General features: G+C 40.9%; 1 protein-coding gene across 1 annotated transcript; it reads left to right on the top strand.

The window, feature by feature from the left end:
• The first annotated feature begins 11,130 nt into the window (after positions 1–11,130).
• Positions 11,131–14,697, top strand: LOC145408515 (uncharacterized). The gene has a single exon (XM_080279247.1). The coding sequence runs from the start codon at positions 11,131–11,133 to the stop codon at positions 14,695–14,697; it is 3,567 nt and encodes a 1,188-aa protein (XP_080135373.1).
• The last annotated feature ends 1,871 nt before the right edge of the window (positions 14,698–16,568 follow it).

Here is a 16,568-nt window from a genome sequence, read left to right as displayed (position 1 = left end):
GCGAAACCTTGCATGCTTGTAGACGTTATCTACAAGTGTGGTTCGTACGTGCATGACCTATATCCACCAGGCCAGAGGTGAAAGGTGATCAGTTGCAGAAACTATGATAAGAACAACAATTACAACCCTACTCATGTGAAACGTTTAGGCTCTGAAGATTATTAAGCCAGGGCCATGATTCTTGGCTGGAATGTTGCACTGGAGTATCTCCACATAGAAATTACTTTTAGTGTCATAATCACTTCCAGTTGCTGTCACTGCCACCTGCAATTTGTACCTCATGTGAGCCATTCCAAAAATTTCAAGTCCTCTAGCTTCACAGTGGGTGGATGGAATAGAATAAAAACATTGCATGCTTATAGACATTAATGAGTACTACAAGTGTGTTTCATACATCCATGACCTATATCTGCCAGGTTAGGGTTCAAAGGTCATCTTGTGCAAAAAATATGAAAATTGGTAAGATTGAGAATATGCTTGAGCAAAATGGTAAGGCTCCAAAGGCTTTTAACCAAGGTCTATGATTGTTCAGGAGTACCTTCTTAAAGGACTGTGTTTTGGTTCCAAAACTTACTTCCAGTTGCTGGAAGTGCTATCTAGAAGCAGGATTGAGAGTGATTATACAATGATTTTTCACACTGAAACAGACTTCCAGTCACTGACAAAGCTTGGTTCACTTAGAGCTGGCCAACGTCGCCTACCAGCTCGCTGGAATTATTAATAATCCTACTGTTACAAATGAGCTACCTCTCCTACAAGTTAGAAGGAAGGTTGCCTCCCTTGCATTATTTTACAAATAATTTTATGGCAAATGCTCTGATGAAGTTGCATGCACTGTGCCACCTCTCCATGTTTTCCTTCATGCTACATGGACATTTGGTAGCACTTATGAAAAGACTGTCACACTGCCATATTGCAGAACTTCTGCCAAATTTCTTTTATTCCCTGAACTGCATCTCTGTGGAACTCGCTTCCCCAGAGTAGTTTCCCCTCAGACTTCAACCTGTAGCTGTTCAATTCCTAATCTTACAGGTATTTTTTGAATGGGGGACACCTGTATAATGATGTACAGTATGAATTCTTACTTTTTAAACTGATTTGTTTTTCCTCCCTCTGTTCTGCTATTGTTAAAAAAAAATTATTTGGAAGGGCTTTAGCATAGGTAGTAGTTTGCATCAAGGCCTGCAGTCCCCTTTGTAAGAAGTGGGCTAATGACAGGGATGCTCAACTTTCTGCACTGAAGGGCAGAACACTACAGTCAGGAAGACTTGTCAAGTCACATTCCTTTTATAGTACTTGCATATAAAGATCACAAAAGCACTGAAACATGTTCGGTACCAATATGACTCAAGATCTATTTTCATTGCTAGTCTGGTTATTCAGTGAAAATGGATTATTGCCCTTGTTTCACTAACCATTAAAACAACGACGAGATGCGAATCAGTGTTACCGGCTAAAGTTTGGAAATCATCTTTGTGAAACAAATCAAACTGGAGCATAATTTTTTAAAGATAGGGCCACATAAAACTGTTGGCTGGCTGTCTTCAGCTGTGGTGCCTTTGAGTGGTCATCCCATATTATGATTCATTATGTAACATTTGCTTTGATCTATTTCCAAGGGGTAGTTGTGATTACAAACGTTTTGTGGTACTAGCAATGAGTGCCGATTGAGGATCTTGAAAGTATCATACTTGTTTTGGTGGCTCCAGGCTTATCGGAACGTGAACTCGGCGGACTGTAGACTGAAGCTGCCCTTCTGCAGTCAGCAGTCCTCCTTTCCGCGGGTAGAGAACTGGGGGACGCTCGTAAAATTGGGCACTGAAGCCGTCCAATTATGTAAATATCTATCTGTCTATACATGCCACAACGCCATAAGGGGTGGTCGTTTGTCATTTAAGCTAATTGATGTACGGGGAGGATCACTAACCCTCCGTCAACCTACTTGTTGACACGTAGGAAACATCTATGAGTTGGTTATATGGTTACCACCCACCGTAGTAAATGATTTCCTTGCTGACGGGAAACCATTTGTCTTGTCACTCAATGTGAAGCCACCTGAAAAGAAATAAGAGTAAAAGATTGGACAAATGGGAAGAAATGAGGGCAGCCACTGGAATAGAATGACAAAGGTGTAGAAAGAAGTAGACACCACTATATCAAGTGAGTGGATGATGGTCGCCACCACCTACCACTAGGGAAATAAAAATAAGAAAAGAAATAACTACACAGACATATTAAAGGGGAAAAATAGAAAAAAATAGGATAAAAAATGTTATGACTCTTTTCACAACTAGATATAAAATTTTCAGATTCTAAAATAATATAGAGCAAAATAGTATACAAAAAGTGCTATGATATTTCTTACATTTACATGTGAAAATTCTTCAGATTTTACAAGTTCACATTAAATGCCAAATTTAAGGTTATGAAAAGTGTAGAGACATTTCTTTAACTGACATTTCTGAAAATTTCCTGATTTTTAAAGCTTACAATTAAGGACTGTATTTTTTTATTGCTTCGGAGGCTTCTTATCTTTTTCCGTCATTGATTATCCCAATTGATATATCAATTACTTACTTTCTTTACAGTATTTATCCATCAGTAATTTATTTTTCCTATTCATCCAGTAATTTATTTGCTTCTTATCTATCAGCATATTGTAGTCTCTATTCATCCATCCATCATCCAACCCTTTCATTACACCAGAAGGAATGTTAATGTCACGACCTGAAAATGTCCCTCCCAAGCACCATGCATTAGTATTACTTGTCTAGTTATTAGCCAGTAAAATAAAATGACTTCCATAAGCATCTCTCGTACAAAATTATCCCTTCACTATTCGTACTTGAACAGCATTTGAAAGGATTACTCTGGCTGTCTCTCTCCCCTGCCGAAAGGTTAAATCCAGCAGCTTTGTAAGGACTGATAAGCAGTAAAGAAACTTTCAGTAGTATCCAGTAAACTGTGTCCAGTCTCATGAAGAACTGGTGATGAGAGATTTTCATTCTTTTTGTTACAGCCACCTTGGACGGAATTTGGAACAGGACAAAAGACAATGAAGGCATCCACGGAGACGAACTAAAAGAACTGCGGTGCAGAGATGACAGCTGGGAAATCTGGAGATAACGACATGGCCACACCGGTCTTATGATGAGCGTTGAGGTGAGCATCAAAGCGATGCCAGTCGAAATAGGAAGCAGCAACCTCCTGTGCGACAGATAGTCAGAAGCTGTTCATCGGTGCAGACATGTCATTGTTCGAGCATTCAAGTCTGGGGATGCCGCCAGGCAGTGCACGCATAGGGACGGGTGAGACGGTGAGCGGTACAGTACTTTTTTTTTTTTTTATTATTCCTGCTCATTCAGTGTGGCCACCCACATGGGATTTAAAGTTTTAGCATGTCCCCTCATCCTTCCCCACTGAAGTCTCCATGCTTGTCGCGTCCGGTATCGTCGTATGCTAAGAGGTTGCAAGCGCACAACGGGAAGATGTAGATGTTGGCCATACTAGAGTTCAGTAATCTGCCTCAGTTTGGTAGGTCTTTTTTCGTGGCGTTGTAAAAGACACTCAAATGCATTTTTGTAGCTGTTGCTCTGATTTAACTACAAGACTAAAAGACAACAGATAGATAATACTGACAGCCCCACTGACAGTCTCGAGAATCTGCAATAGAAATATAATTGCTGTGGTGTTTGCCAATAGAGATGCTGGCAAGCGTTTTAGTGTATAAGCATTAACTATACTGGCGTCTTCTGGTTTAGTGTACAGTACTTTTTTTTTTTTTAGGTTGTGTGTTCTCATGGTGTAGTTGTGATGTTTAATATTATTATCGTAATAATAATAATAATAATAATAATAATAATAATAATAATAATAATAATTACTATTATTGTATATTACTGTTGTTGTTTTTGCTGTTGTTGTTATTGTTGTTTCAAGCAGTCAGTTTGGAAGAAGCGGGAGATCACTCACAACCAATGGATGCAATGTTTATTCTGTCCACGAGACGAGTTTATTCTGCTGAGGCGAGAGCTTTCGAGTTGATGTTTACTACACCCATTTGTTTCTTAACAAGTAGGTTGCTTTCTTAAGCTGAATATAACTGTATGGTGCCAATAAATTTAAAATATCAATATGGTTTGGCGCTGAATGGGTTTAACAGCTGATAGAAGGATCCTTGATAATACAAATATCATCCCAGAGACTAAATGGAGAACTGTAGCATGACGATAACAGCAATAGGGTTCATATGAGAAAATATGACGCGTTTGTTTTAACTTGACATAGATCCTAAACCATTTTCATCTCAGGTATAGTCTGGTGTAGTCACATTGGAAGGATGATTTAATTAGTTATCAAGGAGATTCTTTCCTTCCTTATAGCTAAGCTTCATTGAACTTCATGCAACCGTGACCTAATATTCAAATTTTGAGAATGACCCAGTTTCATAGGTAAAAATAAAATAAAATAATATAAACGGATTGTAGCTACAAGTGGTGACAGATATTTTTAGCACGAAGGGAGCAGCATGCTAAGGTACGAATACTCTTAGGATCATTTTAACAAAGTTGTAGAAGCTCAAACATAATTTCATCTTCATATATATATATATATATATATATATATATATATATATATATATATATATATATATATATATATATATATATATATATATATATATATATATATATATATATATATATATATATATATATAGATAGATAGATAGATAGATAGATAGATAGATAGATAGATACACACACACACACACACACACACACACACACACACACACACACACACACATATATATAGAGAGAGAGAGAGAGAGAGAGAGAGAGAGAGAGAGAGAGAGAGAGAGAGAGAGAGAGAGAGTTGGAGCCTCAATGGTAAAGTGTGCGTTTTTGTACACTAAAAAATGGGGGTTCGCGCCCCGCCAGGGTAATAAACTTTGGAAGCTTTCTTCTGGCCTCTTACTGCATTGGCAGACATCAGGGGTGCTGTGGTTGAACCAGTGTTGCATACTATAAAGTATGCTTGCACCCAGTCAGCTTGCATAGGCCGATTACACTTGGTTCACAGATTAGACACACATCCAAAGCCTCCCCAACATTACAATACACTTACTAGCACTTCTCACCCAACATACAATCCCTACCAGACAGCCTAAGCCACTTGGTAGGGATACATTGACTGTATCGTCCCTGCTTCGGTTGAGATAGGCTGAAACTGCAGTGGACACTCAAATGGCTGATGAGATAAGATATATAAGAGTTGCATTTGTTTGTTTGTTTGTTTTTCCTCCAATCACACCCAAAACATGGGCCAGAGACATCCAGACCTATATATATTTTGAATGAGGGTGACCCAGAGATGGTTTTAGTAGGGTGAAACTTCAGATCTGGGTAATTTGAGGTCACCACTAGTGTTCGCCTTTTTGACCCAGGCAACACCGGATACTACTGCACCCCAATTTTTGACATTGAGACTCACATGACCGTCAGTGTGGACATAGGCTCTGGGAGGTTGACCTCAGATGTCGTTTGAGGTCACCAGTTAGAGGTCATTCAAGGTGACCAGCAATACTCACTCGAACAACTGGACACACCCGCCCAATTTTTGGCAAGGTGACTCACCTGATCTCCTGTTCGGACATAGGCTGCGGGAGGTTGACCTTCGAGGTCGTTTGAGGTCACTAATCGGAGGTCATTTGAGGTCACCCATGATGGTAAACAAGTGGGCACAAATACTGTGCATTAGTGGAGAAGAGAGATTGAACTAGAAATGAAATTACCATTTTGGGTGATTTTAACATACACAATGTTGAATGGTTATTGCATTCTGCCCGGACTGACGACGCTGGTCTAGAATGCGAGCTGTTTGCGGAATCGTTTAATCTCACCCAGTTGGTAAAGCAACCAACCAAAATACCTGATAATCCTGACCATAATGCCCATCTCTTGGATTTATTCTTGACAAATAATCCAGATCAATACAGGATAGAGGTACTGTCACCACTTGGATCCTCTGACCACAATCTCATCAAAGCCTCATTAGTTAACCCTCCTACACCTCCCCATTCCGAACCTGTCAGGGTGACCCGATGGCACTTTGACAGGGCAGACTGGGATGGATTTAGAAATTATCTTGCTGATGTTCCATGGCAGTCTTTCTTCTCTAGTGATCCCAATTCTACCCAGTCCCACATTTGTGACTTAGTACTAGCTGGTATGGATTTATTCATACCGAGTCAACAATTCACTAAAAGATCAAACTCTCCAAAATGGTTTGATGGCAATTGTGCCAGAGCAACAGCCCAAAAGTCATTAGCATATAGCTCTTACTTAAAATCAAAAACACCTGAATCACTCTCCCAATTTAAAATTGCTAGAAATCATGCAAAAGCTGTATTAAATCTATCTAAATCAAACTTTCTTCAAAAGCAAGCATCAAAACTACTTAACAACCCTAATGACAATAGAATATTCTGGTCAACTCTTAATTCTTTCAATAATAACTTTAACAAGTCATCTTCCATTCCCCCACTAAAATCTTCAGATGGCAATATTACAAATGACCCACGTGGGAAAGCAGATATCTTTGCTAGTACCTTTGCAAGAAACTCTACCATAGATGATACCAGCCAGAGTGTCTCAGTACTGGAACTTGATTCTCCCGAAATTGCCCCACTTAAAATACAGACAAGATTTGTAAAATCCATCCTAGACAATTTACCTACCAACAAAGCTCCAGGTCCAGATGGAATTCCGCCAATTGTTTTGAAAAAATGTTCCCCTGAACTTGCCTCTGTCCTAGCTAAATTATTCAGACTATGCATACGTACTTCTTTATTCCCAAATTCATGGAAAGAAGCCAATATCCACCCAGTTCCGAAGAAAGGAAGTTCGTCTGACCCCTCCAATTACAGACCAATAGCTATCACATCTTCTCTTGGTAAGGTATTTGAAACTTTAATTAACAAGCATATTGTTAAACATCTTGAATCCAACAACTTAATTAATGATAGACAATACGGTTTTCGCCACGAAAGATCCACCATTGACATACTCAATCTCTTAACTCATACCATCCATCAATCAATTGATCTTTTTGGAGAAACTCATGCAGTAGCTCTTGATATCTCTAAAGCTTTCGACAGAGTATGGCACCGTTCCCTGCTGTCTAAACTCCCTTGCTATGGACTAACGTCTTTTGTTCCTTTGATTTCTTCATATCTTAGTGACAGGAAAATAAGAGTAAAAGTAGATGATGTATATTCGAATTTCCACTCAATTAACGCCGGCGTGCCGCAGGGATCAGTACTGGCGCCAACCCTATTTCTGGTTCATATTAATGATCTCTTATCTGTCACTCACAATCCCATTCACTCATATGCAGATGACTCAACACTACATAGTTCATTCACACTCAGACATCCATTTACAAAGTCTAATATCTCTACCTCTCAACTCAACACAGCCATCTCCATAAATCAAGATCTATCTACAATCAGTGAATGGGGACAAAACAACCTTGTCTCTTTTAATGCTAGCAAAACTAAATATATACAGTTTACTAATAGACAGATATTGCCAGATTCGTACATTACCTTCAGTGCTACTAATATTCCCATCTCCAAAAGTATTGAAATTCTTGGTGTCTCACTTAACAGTGCCCTCAGCTGGACCTCTCATGTCAGATCACTTTCTAAAACCGCCTCAAAGAAACTTGGATTATTGCACAGAATCCGTAACTTCTTCGCCGATGAGCAGTTAGCTATAATTTATAAGAGTCATGTGCGCTCTCAGCTTGAATATTGCTCACCCTTGTGGAATGGTTGTGGAGAGGTTGCATTAAGACAACTAGACAAAATTCAGAATAAAGCTGTTAGAATCATTAACAACCCTGCCATTACATATAAACTACCTCCCCTGCAAGTAAGAAGGAATGTTGCCTCCCTTGCATTATTTTACAGATATTTTTTTGGCAAATGCTCAGACGAAGTTGCGTCCATGATGCCACCTCCCCATGCCTTCCCTCGTGCTACACGGGCATCTGGTAGCGCTCATGACTGGAATGTCACTCAACCATATTGCAGAACTTCTGCCTATCAGAATTCTTTCATTCCACGAACTGCATCTCTCTGGAACTCGCTTCCCCAGAGTTGTTTTCCTCCAAATTTCAACCCACAACTGTTCAACTCTAACTGTTACAGATATTTTATGAACAGAGGACACCAGTAATCTGGTGTATGGATTATTTTTTTTCTCCATTTGTTTTTCCTTCCTCCGTTCTGTTATTAAAAAAAAAAAAAAAAAAAAAAAAAGAATAAATACAGTAGGATTAGAGTGTTTGCCTTTCTGGCAGGGCAACACCGGGTAACCCTGCTAGTAACTATCTCTCTATCAATCTATATTGTTATGTTCCCACCCCACACTGCCACAGGCTCCAACAGCAGCAGCACAGTACAGGAAGGACGTTGCCCAGTGAGTTGTTCTTCCTATGGTCAGCCTTTAGGTGAACAGCACACAAGATCAGCTGAGGTGTTGTAAATAAACACCGGCTTCTTAAGTTCACTGTCTTTACAGTATTTTCCAAGTAATTACAATTAATGCTTTCCAGCCTCACTGGTTTCACAAGCACTGGAGTTATACAAACTTTACTAACTGCAATTACACTTAATGCTTGACAACACTTCTCTGTTTTCACAAGTTCCAGTGATATACAAACTTCAGTAACTCTTCACTACTTACCAACAACACTTCACTGTTTTCACAAGTACCAAAAATATACACACTACACTGACACTGCACCACACTCAAAGTGAACTGAAAACCGACTAAACTTGCTGTAGTCTCTTCCCCGTCCATATATAACCTTCCTATATTCTGGAGTTTTCTACATTCTGCAAGAACGACAGTTGCCAACTGGAATATATCCAAAAAATGCAAGAGTTTTCTTACATTTTATAACACTGTAAATTATTTAGCATAGAAACCCAAAGCAAATTACACAATTTAATAATCACATAAATAAAACATTACAGAGAAAAAGAGCACAACAATTAATGCATAACTTATGAAATAACTACACTCATAAACAGCAGGCAAACTAGCAACGCTGACTCATACCAAAGCTAGGTCCTCAACTACCTAACTGGCAAATCTCACATCTTAACACTACCCACTCCCTAGTTCTTTCTTGTCCCAACAAAACTACACAGTATATACAAACATAATTAATCCTAATAAAACATCTCACTATACACAAAATACTCCTTCATCTTATCAGGTCTTCTTCTGTTCCAAACAGTCCACTCCTCCAGGAAGGCCTTGGTCCTCTTTCCGATTCACTTCTTCCCTCAGGAAACTGTCACAATCTTCTTGCACTTCAGCTCCATGGTCCTTCTCAACATCCTCGGTTGCGGGAGAGCACGATTCCTCAGAAATGTCCCAGTTGTACCATCCTGGCCCATGGTACTGCCACAGACGATTCACGTGTACCACCTTTGGGTGAGACTTCCTGCCTCCCCGATAGGCGGTCCAGCATAGTGTAAGGATCGTCCCACGGGCTCTGCAGCTTCGGTGACTGTCCCTTCTTTCGCTCAGGATTGTACTGTATAAACAGACTTGGTCACCATCCTTGAAGCTCACCTCACTTGTCTTGGCATCATGCTTGCTCTTCATCACCTCTCCTGAACACTTAAGGGCTCCTTGCACTTGATGATTTACCTCAGCCAGCCTTTCCTGAAGGTGCTTGGCATAGCCAGAGGTGTCTGTAGGCAGCTTTTCACCAGGTGGTCTTCCCATTAACAAGTCAACAGGTAAGCATAACTCGTGGCCCAACATAAGTTTTCCAGGCGTGTAACTGGTTGATTCATGGGATGCAGAGTAATATGCCATCAGCAATGCAAGTAATTTCTTGTCCCATTCTGTCTGTCCCTCTATGCAGTACTTTTGCCAGTTCTTGTCCCAGGGTCCAGTTGAATTTCTCCACAATCCCATCTGACTGCGACCTTAATGGGGTCGTCTTGGTTTTTTGATCCCTAATAACATGCAGCACTAGCAGAACACGGCAGACTCGAAGTTTCTACCCTGGTCTGAATGTAGCTCTTGTGGTATCCCAAAATAACAGAAAAACAGGTCAACCAACACCTGAGCAACAGTTGTAGCCTCTTGATCGGGGATAGCATAGGCTTCTGGCCGCTTTCTGAATTAGTCCATGGCTGTTGTTACGTGGGTGGCAATGACACGGCACGGCTCACCCGACCACCTACAAGTGCCTGATCTTTATATGTAATGTCACCACCTTCACTAGCGATCTCGGAATGCTGTTGGGACAAAGACCGAACGACTGGACCATGCTGCAGCACACTTGCTATGTTGACAAGGGTTGTGGATCCAGGGCTTGAGGATTCGGACTCATTCGAATTCTAAACAGATTTGTAGTGGGAGCTGGTGAAGAGGGAATGAGCAGAACTACCTTGGACTGTGAAGGGAGAGGGTGACGAGGGCTGGTCGGTGGTCGGCGGAGCCGGGTTATGGTTTTACATCAATATATATATTTATCTGTATTTGTGAGTGATGTTATCTGCTGACCCATATAGCAGAACTTTGTATATTTCTATGTTATGTTTATTATTCGGTGTGTAGTGTGATTCATGCTTTATTGTGGTAAATAGTGTTGGTGAAAGTAAATCCAGGTTTTAGGGAATGAGGATTTTTAATGTAGCCTGAAGGAAAAGGTACACAAGGATTCCTAACCAGTGATTTGATACTAGATTTGTTTTGTGGGTTCTGTTACGCACCTTGTTCGGGATCAGCCGGTGTCTGCTCAGAACTAAAGCTACGTGACAAAATTGGGGGCCTGTCCGGGATCCTTTTGCTCCTTTTGCTACTTTATTGCACTGTTTTAATTGTGTTGATCTAATGTGTATTTAAATTTTAAAGAAGGTATTAGTAACTCTTCAAAATGACTTTTGATGCTGAGCAATTCCTTCAGTCACCTACAGTGGAGATTTTAATTGATTTGAAGAAGGCAGACTTACTTAAAATTGCTGAAAAGTTGGATTTTAGTGTAAGGAAAAGTTGGTATAAATTTCAAATTAGGAATGAATTGATAAAGTATATGGTGGATGAAGAATTGCTCCATAAGGGTGCACTCGATTATATAGAGCATGATGGTGATATGGTGAGGATAAAGGAACTAGAACTAGAGAATCAGTACCGTATGAGAGAACTAGAGGTTCAGAGAGAAATTAAATTAAAAGAGTTGGAGCTTAGAGCAACAGCACCATCCACGGTTCCTTTTAACATAGCTAGCAATGCGAAATTGGTTCCTCCATTTCAAGAAAATGCAGTGGATAATTATTTTAGATATTTTGAGAAAGTCGCAGTTAGTTCGGGTTGGCCGAAGGAACACTGGACAGTGCTACTCCAGTCTGTGTTAACTGGTAAAGCCCAAGAAATATACATGTCTATGTCTGTTGATGACTGCCGTGATTATGATAAAGTGAAAAGTGCTGTGTTGAAAGTGTATGAATTGGTGCCTGAAGCTTACCGACTGAAATTTCGAAATCTGCTGAAAAGGGATGATCAGAGTTTCTTGGATTTTGCAAGAGAAAAAGAAAGTCTGTTTGGTCGATGGTGTGAGAGTGAAAATGTGGGTCGTGATTATGATAAGCTGTGCCAGATGTTACTCGTTGAGGAATTTAAGAGGTGCTTACCTGATCGAATTAAGGTATATTTAAATGAAAACCGGGTAAAGGTGTTGAATGATGCTGCCAGAATGGCAGAGGATTATGCCCTGATCCATAAAATGCATAGTGTAGTAGGTACTGAAAACTTTGTAGAACCACAGCCTACTCCACTGACAGGTAAGAATGAGTTCACAAGTGACAAAAGAGAGACCGCCAGCCCTAGTCGTAACTCTACTAGTGATAAAAGGAAGCCAGTAAGATGTTTTAACTGTAAGTTGATGGGTCATACTGTTAATAATTGCTGGTTCTTAAAAGATAAAAAGTCCAAGGATGTTCCAACAGCTCTTGCCAGTATTAAAAGTATAAAGGATGTAAAAACTCCAGTAGATGTCAATATGCTTGTAGAAGATACATGTAAGATGGGTAATGTAAGAGATGAATTTAAGCCATTTTGTTCAGAAGGAAGTGTGTCCCTGCGTGATGATGAAAATGGTAAAAAGCCTGTGGTTATATTGAGAGATACAGGGGCGGTGCAGTCACTGCTGCTGGAAGGTGTGTTACCACTATCTAGGGAGACTTCTGATGCTAATGTTGTTTTAGCAGGCATTGAGTGTGGGCACATGACTGCTCCATTATATAAAGTTCATCTCGAATGTAAATTCCTTGATGCAGATGTAACTGTAGCAGTGGTGCCTAAGTTACCACTGGAAGGTGTATCATTTATATTGGCAAATGACTTGGCAAGAGATATGGTATTTGTTAACTCCAAACTGAAGGTAGCTGTTCTAAGTACTCCAGACCTAAACAGCGGTGAGCCGGAGGAAGCAAACGCCACGGAGGTGTTCCCCGCCTGTGCGGTCACGAGGGCCATGCAACGGGCCGTGCATGTCAGACCCGATCCACTGGACCACGAATCCCATCAGGCAGCCGATGTGAGTCAGTGTGCATCTTATCCATCCAAGGTATGTGGACTAGATGGAAATGTGGAGGGTGACGAGATAGCCTCATTATTCAATCACGAGACTGACAGTGATAACACCAAGCTAAGTAATTTTCTTGTTGAAAAAAGCAGGCTTATAGATCAGCAAAGATGTGATGCAGAACTGCGTAAGATTGCTGAACTAGCTATGTCAGAAGAGGAAGTGTCAGGTGTCCCTACGGGGTACTATAAGAAGGGTGGCGTGCTAATGCGTAAGTGGAGACCTCGTCACGTGGCTGCAGGAGATGAGTGGCATGTCATACACCAAGTTGTGGTCCCCGCACCGTACAGGTCCCAGGTTCTCGGCCTTGCACATGACTCACCGTTGTCAGGTCATATGGGAATTAACAAGACATGTAGGAAAATAATGAACCACTTTTATTGGCCGGGGTTACGGAAAGATGTTGCAAAATATTGTAAATCGTGTCACCAATGTCAGGTTGTGGGAAAGCCCAATCAGAAAATACCTGTTGCACCTCTGTACCCAATTCCTGCTATTTCTGAACCTTTTAGCCATGTAATTGTAGACTGTGTTGGTCCACTTCCGAAAACTAAGTCTGGTAATAATTATCTCCTCACTATTATGTGTTCCTCCACGCGATACCCTGAGGCAATCCCCTTACGTAAGATCAGTGGCAACAAAATTGTCCAAGCACTAACCAAGTTCTTTTGCATGTTTGGACTGCCCAGAGTAATACAGACTGATCAAGGCAGTAACTTCCTCTCCCGAGTGTTCCAGTCAGCAATGCAACAGATGGGGATAGAACACCGTGTGTCAAGTGCGTATCACCCAGAGTCGCAGGGTGCGTTGGAAAGGTTCCACCAAACGCTAAAGAATATGGTGCGAATTTGTTGCCATGAGAAGGATGATCAGTGGGATGAAATGATTCCATTATTGTTGTTTGCAGTCAGGGAATCGGTGCAGGATACACTGGGGTTTAGCCCGTTTGAGCTGGTGTTTGGGCATGAAGTGAGAGGTCCACTTAAGATGTTAAAAGAGAAATGGTTAAGTGATGATTCTGAAACTAATGTGTTAAAACATGTAATGGACTTTCGCATGAAACTCAACAGGATGTGTGAGCTGGCAAGAGCGAACCTCTGTGACTCCCAGAGACGGATGAAGACGTGGTACGACAAAGATGCTCAGTCACGAACATTTTCACCTGGTGATAAGGTACTAGTCTTCCTGCCCGTCCCTGGGCAGTCACTGAAGGCACGCTATTTCGGACCCTATGTGATTGAGAAAAAGCTAAGTGATCTCAATTATGTTGTTAAAACTCCGGATAAACGTAAAGAGTCAAGGCTTTGTCATATTAACCAGATAAAGAAATATATAGAACGTAGAGGTGAAGAGCCTGTTGAAAACTGTAAAGATGTAATCATGCTTCATGATGTAAGGGATGTGACTGATGATGGAGATGAGAAAGATGATCCTCTAGCTAATGTACCTCACTCCAAGTTAGTTAATTCAGTCATACTAAATAATCTACAAGAAAAACTTGGACACTTGGATTTAACTAAACAGCAGCAGCTGGCTACATTAATATCAGACTTTGCTTGCCTGTTTTCTGATGTTCCAGGTCACAAAAATTTAATTTATCATGATATTGATGTTGGCAAAAATAGTCCTAATTTTGATAAGGGATTTATACTTTATGTTGATGCCAGTGATGCTGGTGCAGGAGCAGTGTTATGTCAGACAGACAGCAGGGGTATTGATCACCCAGTGTGTTATTTCTCTAAGAAATTCAATAAGCACCAGAAAAATTATTCTACAATAGAGAAAGAGGCATTAGCTCTGATGCTAGCCCTGAGACACTTTGAAGTCTACTTATATCCTGCTCGAGAACCTGTGAAGATCTATACTGACCATAATCCTTTAACTTTCATAGCAAAGATGAGTGAGAAGAACCAAAGGATTTTAAGATGGAGTTTAGAATTGCAAAAGTACAATTTGGATATTAACCACATAAAAGGAAAAGAAAATATCCTGGCTGATGTTTTGTCCAGAGGATAGGTCAGATAATGATTGAAAACAGATTGTAAATAACTAAAATATATAGGTATCAATATTACTGTTATCTATGTAAAGATTTCCTCTTCAGTTGACCACCTAATGTTGCCCAGTACCTCTTCTAAGATAATGTGTGTGCTTAGTTTCCTGGTGATGAAATATATAACAAGTATAGAAGAATGTACCGTGAAATAATAGGATCTATGGGTTTTGGTAAAAAAAAAAAAAAAAAAAAAAAAAAGTTAACTTTTTTTTTCTTTTAAGGAGGGAGGTGTTACGTGGGTGGCAATGACACGGCACGGCTCACCCGACCACCTACAAGTGCCTGATCTTTATATGTAATGTCACCACCTTCACTAGCGATCTCGGAATGCTGTTGGGACAAAGACCGAACGACTGGACCATGCTGCAGCACACTTGCTATGTTGACAAGGGTTGTGGATCCAGGGCTTGAGGATTCGGACTCATTCGAATTCTAAACAGATTTGTAGTGGGAGCTGGTGAAGAGGGAATGAGCAGAACTACCTTGGACTGTGAAGGGAGAGGGTGACGAGGGCTGGTCGGTGGTCGGCGGAGACGGGTTATGGTTTTACATCAATATATATATTTATCTGTATTTGTGAGTGATGTTATCTGCTGACCCATATAGCAGAACTTTGTATATTTCTATGTTATGTTTATTATTCGGTGTGTAGTGTGATTCATGCTTTATTGTGGTAAATAGTGTTGGTGAAAGTAAATCCAGGTTTTAGGGAATGAGGATTTTTAATGTAGCCTGAAGGAAAAGGAACACAAGGATTCCTAACCAATGATTTGATACTAGATTTGTTTTGTGGGTTCTGTTACGCACCTTGTTCGGGATCAGCCGGTGTCTGCTGAGAACTAAAGCTACGTGACACTGTACATATATACCGGTTCCCTCTTTCAGTGAGTGGCAGAGGTCCAGCAATGTCCACTGCGACTCTTCCATTGTTGCACCCACTTGGTACAGCTGGAGAGGGGTGCAGCCACATTTCTTGGGTCTCTTCTTGGCACATCATACATCACAGGCCCGACACCACTCTTCAACATCCTGACACATGCCAATCCAGTGAAATCTCTGTTGCAGTTGGCTTAGAGATTTCTTCACTCCCAGGTGCCCACTAGTGATCTGTTTATGGGACTCAGTCAAGATCAAGGACCTCATCTTCTTTGGAATCACCAGTTGCCAATACTTGCTGAGGCCATCAGGTGTCTCTCACTGATGCTCCAGTGGTCCCTTGTTCAAACGGAGAAGGTCCCACTGACTCCAGTAGTTCTAGGTCACAGGGCTTAACCTGGAAACATCTTCCCAGGATGGTTGCATTGTACTCCGCTGCAGCCACTCTAGGACTGGTTGTAAATCTGCATCCTCCATCTGCATCTTCTTCAGGTCTTCTTCATTTGACACTGACCCTGTCACAGCAGTATGGCAGCAATTCTTGCAAAGATTCCCATTGCTACTGCACTCCTTGCTGTCTGATCTTCCATCTTCTCGCACTCTATTCATCAAGGTTCTCCTGCATTTCTTCAGTGGTGGGGCTTCTTGGGAAATATTGGCTGGTTGTTGCCTCTCGTCATCAGCCTTCACTAATTTACCCTCATCCTTCTCAACTGGACACTCATAGCCGAAGTGTCCCACCTCACCACATGTCCGACACCTGTTTGTTTCAATCTGAAATTTACTTGCACTGTTCCTTTCTTGCTCCTTCTTCCATTTGTAACGATCCACCTTCTTGTGTCCCAGCTTCCTGCAGAACCAACAACCTCCTCTGATCATCTGTTCTCTCTTCCACTTCTTGCAATCCTTTTGTCTGTGTCCTGGCTTTTCACAGTACCAGCAACTTCCCTACAAT

The sequence above is a fragment of the Coenobita brevimanus genome, chromosome 77 (genome assembly GCF_032717465.1).
Source record: "Coenobita brevimanus isolate Jiangsu-jjx chromosome 77, ASM3271746v2, whole genome shotgun sequence".
NCBI lineage: Eukaryota > Metazoa > Arthropoda > Malacostraca > Decapoda > Coenobitidae > Coenobita > Coenobita brevimanus.
This window is presented reverse-complemented; position numbering and strand designations above follow the sequence as displayed.